Raw genomic sequence first — 6,892 nt, forward strand, 5'->3', positions numbered from 1 at the left:
CAAGCTCCTCAAAGCAGTTCATATCTCCATTTTTCACCCAGCATCCCTCAAATCCCAGAAACGAGGCCTGTCCCTCCTCACCCCATCCATACCAGACTCTTTGACTTGGTTCGTTCATCTGACTCCATTTTCAGGACTCTCGCTTGGAAGGAAGGTCAGGCAGAGCCTCCTGGGTTCACTCTTACCACAGCGACTAGCCACCTACTTAATGTATTAGAGTGGGCCTGTTTGCTAGCTGGTCCTTCCCACTAGACTCTAAACTCCTTGAGGGCAAGGACTGTGCCTTCTGCAGCCTTATAGCCCCAGCGCCTAGCACAGAGCCCAACACAAATTTGGGGCACAGTAAACGCCTCAATGAATGAATGGTTGTCTGTATACGGTCATTTAGACTAAAGAAATCATCCACCACAGAATCATGTGCTCCCATAGTCTTTGCCTCTTTGAAACCTTAAAATGCAACTAGATTATAAAGTATTAGACAGCAGGGGATTATTTTCAAGTTTTATCATGTCCTCCTGATCCCTAGCACAAAGTAGTCACTCATTAATTAATTGATACTAAAGGGAAATTAGCTTCTGGGGGCTGGAAAAGAAGGACTAACCTTTAATGAACAATTGTTCATTGCCAGACGCTGCTAGGTGCATATAAATGTCACCTCAATTAATATTACCACTTATTCATTTGGAGGTTTCCCAGCATAATATATTGTAAACCCCCTTCTAATGAACCCCTTTAAAAACAGAATTTTGAATACTAAATTACCTAGCACATCACTTTATATACAAAAATAACATATAAGTATTATATGTCAAAATACATTTGCATACAAATGCAGACATCAGTAATATATCTTAACCCTCAGTATACCATCAGGATTCCCCGGACTCAATTTTAGTGTTTTAGGGGTTTTTTGGGGGTTTTTTGAGCAGTTCTAACCATTTGTATGGATTAATATTTCTTGACTTTATTCTTTCTTGGAGATGTTCCAAAGAGAATATACTTTTTTAAAATAAAGAGAATAAAATTCATCGTACCTTGTAATTACCATATAATAGGTCCATATAATTATAATTATATAATAATAATAATATGTAGTATGTAATATAATATAATTACCATGTAATAGGATCTACTAGCCTCTTTTAAAAATTTAAGATCCATTATGGAATCTTAATGATTCTATTTTTCCTGTATCTTGAAATGCTTTGCTAGTTCATCATCTTAAAATAATTACCTACCAGTTATGCATTAATTACTCCCAACTATGCTTTAAAAAGACTAAAGTAACAGAAAAATGGACAGATGATGGAATAGCTTAGAACTACACTGCTGTTCAGTGATGACTGAAATGTTTTATTCTGTGTTGTTCAATACAGTAGCACTAGTCGCACATGGCTACAAAGAATTTGATATGTGGCTAGGGCAACTGAAAAAGTGCATTTTTATTTTTTGAATTTTAATGAATTTAAATAGCTACATGAGCCTGATGCCTACTGTACTGAACAGTGCAGGCTTAGAACGATTCATTAGGGAAATAAATTGTCACTATTTCATCACTCTTCATACTTTATTGTGCTGCCTAAAGTGTTACATCATCTTTACAAAAGATATAGCAGAAGACTGGAGATACCATCTCTGTAGTTTGTTTTTAACTTTCTTTTCATGTTATTTTTTTATTTATTTATTTTTTGGCCATACCGCGCGGGTTGCGGGATCTTAGTTCCCTGACCAGGGATCGAACCCGGGACCCCTGCAGTGGAAGCGTGGAGTCTTAACCACTGGCCGCCAGGGAATTCCCTGCTTTTAACTTTCATTGGCCAGAGTGGAGATTCAGAACGTTTCATTCCTGCCTATAATGACAAAGAGAAGAAAATCGACGGAGGGAGAGGTTTCCCAGGCGTTAGAAGAATCAGAGACAAATGCTTAGAGTCAGAGAGCAACACTCAAGACCCTGATGATGATGATGAAATGAAATTAATCATGAAAGTGAAACCTCAGACCATGAGTCTTCCAATGATGATATTCTAGATTAATTCTCTCAAACTCAAGAGTCTATGAGGGAACAATATTTTTTTCTAAGGACAAAAAGAAAATATGGTATTCCCATGCAGTTAGTCGTCCAGGGGAAGGAATTCATCAAACATTATTTTGCAACAAGAACCTGGACCATGCCATTTTGCTAAATGAACGTGGGACAGTCTTCTTTCACCTTTGATGATATTTGTACACCAAAATTTACTCTGTATACAGTATGTAAATGAAATGCCACAGGTGGGTATGTACAGAAAGGTGATTAGAAAGAAAAAGATGAAAAAAAAAAAATCTCTGGATTGATATTTTTAAAAAGTTAAAAAGGTCCATTGGACCCAACAGTAAATGGTGATGACTATTTTTTTTTTCCTGGTATTATACGGAGACTTTGTGTACTGTACTAGTTAAAGTACTAGAGAACTTATATAAAAGGGTAAAACTCCAGAAATAAGGTAAAAAATTGTTGTCTTTATATTAAATTAGTAATCTTGGAATGGTTAAAAGCGTGAAGCTTGGAGCTATATACACAGCCTTGGGCTGGGATCCCAAGTCCAATTCTTAGTAGTGCATGACCTCTGGCAAGTTACCCGGCCTCTCTAAGATCCAGTTCCCTCATCTGTAAAATAATGGTTAAATAATTACTTCCTCTTCTATAGAGTTTTATAGAGACTAAACTTCCATGCGAAGTGTTTAGCAGAGTGCTTGCCACATAGGAAACGGTAGACATCAGCGATGGATAGTGATTTTATTTTCCTTGAGTTGCTTAGACCCGCTCTCCTTATCTATTGATCTGGGAACCCAACATATGTGAACTAGTAACTGTATTCTATCTGCTGCCTCCAGAATTTATCATTGCCGATACCAGCAGCTCACATCAGGGACCCACATCCTAAGCGAAGTGAAGCCAGGAAGGAGAAGACATCACCTCCAGAGGTCAGGCTGCTCTGGGCGGGTGGACGGAACCACAGGTGATGCTGCAGAGGCCTGAGCACCTCAGGCTTTTCAGCCCAACTTTAATCTTCTCTTACACAGTATTTCCCCACCACCACCACCGCACACACTCTGATATTTAGATTGAGCAAGTATTACTTTAATAAACTCAAATTTACACAGAAAATAAGGGAATGAGTAAAAACCTCCTGAAGTCTCACCATCCGGAGTAAACATCATTATCCTTCCAGGCTTCTCTCTGTACACACACATACATATGCACACAAGTTTTTAAGACATAAGTTCACACTATACTGCTGTTTCATGCCTGTTTTTGTACCCAAGAATATCTTTCTAATTCATTCAATAGAGATCTCCATGTCAGTCCCAGTAGGGTTCTAACCTTAAACCGCTAAATTTTGTGTACACACAAAGCGGTCGTAAAAAGTGGTCGACAAAAGAAAATACTAACATCTGCCTTTAAATAATGACTTAGATCAAAAACTGGGGTGAGCTGTGAGGTTTAAGTAGATTTGAAAAAACAAGTAAAAGTCAGAGGCATTTGGTTCTTTTTCATGAAAATACTGGAGAGAATGAAGACCTGGGCTCTGGACGTGCTGTGTGGCACACACCCCATTCCCTACATGGCTATTACTTGTGGAATGTGAAACTTGTGGAACTGAATCTTCTAATAAAATGAGATCTTGCCTGTAAACCTCGGTCCGTACATTTTCAGGGTTTAAAACCTTATTTCAACTAGATCACAGCTCTTTCGATCTTGGCATCAAAAAGTTATTTCTGAGTGCTAAACAAATAGGAAAACTGTGGACCTGGACTCAGTCTTGCTTCTCACTGCCAGGCTGGGGGTTCACTCCGGAGGCCACACACGTGTGAGTCCTTATCCCCTGGGTGCCACCGTATCCCTGAATACACCAGTGGTCTGTAGATTTACATAACCGAGGCTTCACCTCGGGGGACACTTAAGGGACCTTCATCCAGAACCCTGACCTCATCACTTCTGGGACCCTGCCAGAAGTAATAAGCGTGGATGAAAGATGTTAACATACCAATATTATTTTTACCCATTTTTATATTCTTCTTATTATTTTGGCTACTGCTTAGAAAGTTGAGTGTTTAGGCTTCCCCGGTGGCGCAGTGGTTGAGAGTCCACCTGCCGATGCAGGGGACGCAGGTTCGTTCCCCCGTCCGGGAAGATCCCACATGCCGCGAAGCGGCTGGGCCCTGAGCCATGGCCACTGAGCCTGCGCGTCCGGAGCCTGTGCTCCACAACGGGAGAGGCCACAACAGTGAGAGGCCCGCGTAACGCAAAAAAAAAAAAAAAAGAAAGTTGAGTGTTTTTGCCACTCCAACCCTAGATAATCAGTATCTCTTGGGAGCTTGTTAAAAATGCAAATTCTCAAGTCCCACCCTGGACCTACTGCATCAGACACTCAGGGGTCTGGGCCCAGCAATCCATGTTTTAACAAGCCTCCAGGAAATCCTGGTGCAAGCTAAAGTTTGAGAATACTGGCCTAGTGGAAAGAACCTGGGATGGGAGCCAGGAGACCCGATTCAGATTCCAGCTCTGGATTCCATGGTTCCGTTCAGTGAGAATTAATGAATAGTCACGATGTGCCTCTCTGTGTGTCGAGGCTAATGCAAGGATGTGAGGATACTGAGATGAGCTAGATGAAGTCCTTATCCTCAGATGGTGTCTAACCCTGTATATTCCTTTGTTTCTCCTGGGTAGGGGCTACCTTGCGGTTATTCTTGTTTTGTTTCATATTTGTATTCCTAGTGCCTGCAGCATCACAAGCACTCAATACATATGCAGTGGGCCAAGTGGTAAACCATTCACCACTGTGATAAATACCACTGTACCATTCATCAATAATCTTAACGCTATTCCAGTCTAGTTAACACTATCCACCGTTTATTTAATGCTTATCACATGCCGGGTGCTGAGTGCTCTTCATATATCAGCTCGTTCAATCTTTTTACATGTCCTGTACTGTGGGTCATATTTTTAACCCCAACTTGTACATCAAAAAATTGAGGCTTGAAATATTAAGTAATTTGGCTAATGTCATATACTGATAGTGGTAGAGCCCGAGATGAACCCAGAAATACCTTATTCCAAAGCTCATGGTCTTAAATGTGGTGGAGTTCTTCTTCAAATCCCACAAATGCAAAAGCCAACTTTAGGGCAAATTTCCAACCTCTAAGCTTACTGGCTGATTATCTTTTCACTACGTACTTACAACCGCACTTTGCAGGCATCACCTTAAGCGGTCAACGAGTGCCTGTATTTTTCCTCATTTTTCAGTAGATTGATATTTGGTTTTCATTGCACTCAAGAAAGTAGAGCGCGGCGGGGGGGACTCCACTAAATACTTCACTGGACTGTTCTGACCCTTAAAAGTCAGACCAAAATTGCTGCTAAGAACAAAAGTGATTGTACAGGCCACGCCACGGCAGACTTGCAAGGGCACTGGCAGAGAAGGCCGGTTCCAGAGGGCTGAGCCTTGCGTGGAGTATCCCAAGTAAGGCAGGCCATGGAGAAAGGGACAGAGGTTAGGCTAGCCCAAAGCGTGAAGACATGAGGAGGCTGGGGTGTGGACATCACATCACAGTCCAACATGCAGAGTAAAGGCAAACAAAGCAGCAAACAGGAGACGCAACCAAAAGTCTGCAGTCAGCTTGAGGCTCCAGTGCCTGGGATTAGCTTCAGCTCCTGATGAAATGATGCCTCTTGCTCCCTCACCATTTAGGCTATCCTTGTGTGCTTCCTTTTTCCACCCACTGTTAGTCAAAGATTAACTTGACATCTGCTACCTACTATTTTCTTGTGAACAGTTCAGGGCCCGGAGGGATCTGGGTGGGGTTATTGAAGGCGGTAGGTACTGAGAAAAGGAAAAGGGGATTTATACCACAAGCAAAGGTCTTACCTTACTAGGAGGGGGTCCATGGTCATCTAAGTAAGTGGAATTTCCTAGGAAAAAAGAAGAAAACGTTGATGAATTAACAGTCTTAAACCCCAAATGAATTTAGTGCAAAGTCATTGAAAATAAGTACTCTAGATGTATTTCTATTCAGACAAAAGTCCCAAAGGAAAATGGGTAATTAATCTCCAGTTTGGTGGGACTTTGCTGATACTACCAGGCTTGGTTAACAGTTTCAGCAGTTACAAACACTCTACCCATGTGGGTACGTATGCACACGGACATACACATACAGAAACATGCACCATCATTCTCCACCCAATATCTGTTGAGTTTACTTTAGACCAGTGGCTCTCAAACTTCAGCGTGCATCAGAATTACCTGCAGAGCTTGCTAAAACACAGACCGCCCCGCCCTGAGGTTCTGATTCAGTAGCTCTGAGAATTTGCATTTCAATCTCCCAAATGATGCTGATGCTATGGGTCCTGAAACGGCACTTTGAGAACCACTGCATTGTTTCTCCACTTTGTCTTGTCAATTTCCCTTCATCTTTTCAGTCTAGCTTGCTTCCGAAGCTTGATTTGTCTTCCCTAATAGCCACTTAGTGGCATGGCTGTTTTTTCAGAGTGCGTGGTTATTGTTTCCTGATGAATAAAGACTCAGGGGGATTCTGACCGGAACTAAAGCTTATTGAATTCCTTCTCTGCTAAGTGTTTTACAGGTATTTATTCACTTAATTCACATATCAGAGGTCAGTTAGAATTACCCCTATTTACAAAGAAGAGAATAGAGGCCTGGAGAAGTCCAGTAGTTTGCTGGCAGTCACACAGCTGTTAAGCTGCAGAGAGGAGGGAAGACTGGTTTTTCCAGAAGGTGCTCGGGCATCTGCTCATCTGAAAAGCCCACCTGGAGTGTTGCCATCTCCAGCTTTTGTGCAGCCTGGGCGCCAGCAACATTACCAGCTGGCCACACGTTTGAGTTTGATCGTG

At 41.7% G+C, this 6,892-nt stretch overlaps 1 protein-coding gene across 2 annotated transcripts in view; it reads right to left on the reverse strand.

The window, feature by feature from the left end:
* The window catches only part of UST (uronyl 2-sulfotransferase), a 286,999-nt gene that overhangs the window by 169,816 nt on the left and 110,291 nt on the right, over positions 1–6,892 (reverse strand). For both annotated transcript variants that reach the window (XM_007458766.1, XM_007458767.1), the window contains exon 2: positions 5,910–5,953. In XM_007458766.1, the coding sequence (XP_007458828.1) occupies positions 5,910–5,953 (44 nt within the window). The remainder of the gene's footprint in view (positions 1–5,909; positions 5,954–6,892) is intronic.

The sequence above is a fragment of the Lipotes vexillifer genome, unplaced genomic scaffold, assembly GCF_000442215.2.
Source record: "Lipotes vexillifer unplaced genomic scaffold, Lipotes_vexillifer_v1.1 scaffold639, whole genome shotgun sequence".
NCBI lineage: Eukaryota > Metazoa > Chordata > Mammalia > Artiodactyla > Lipotidae > Lipotes > Lipotes vexillifer.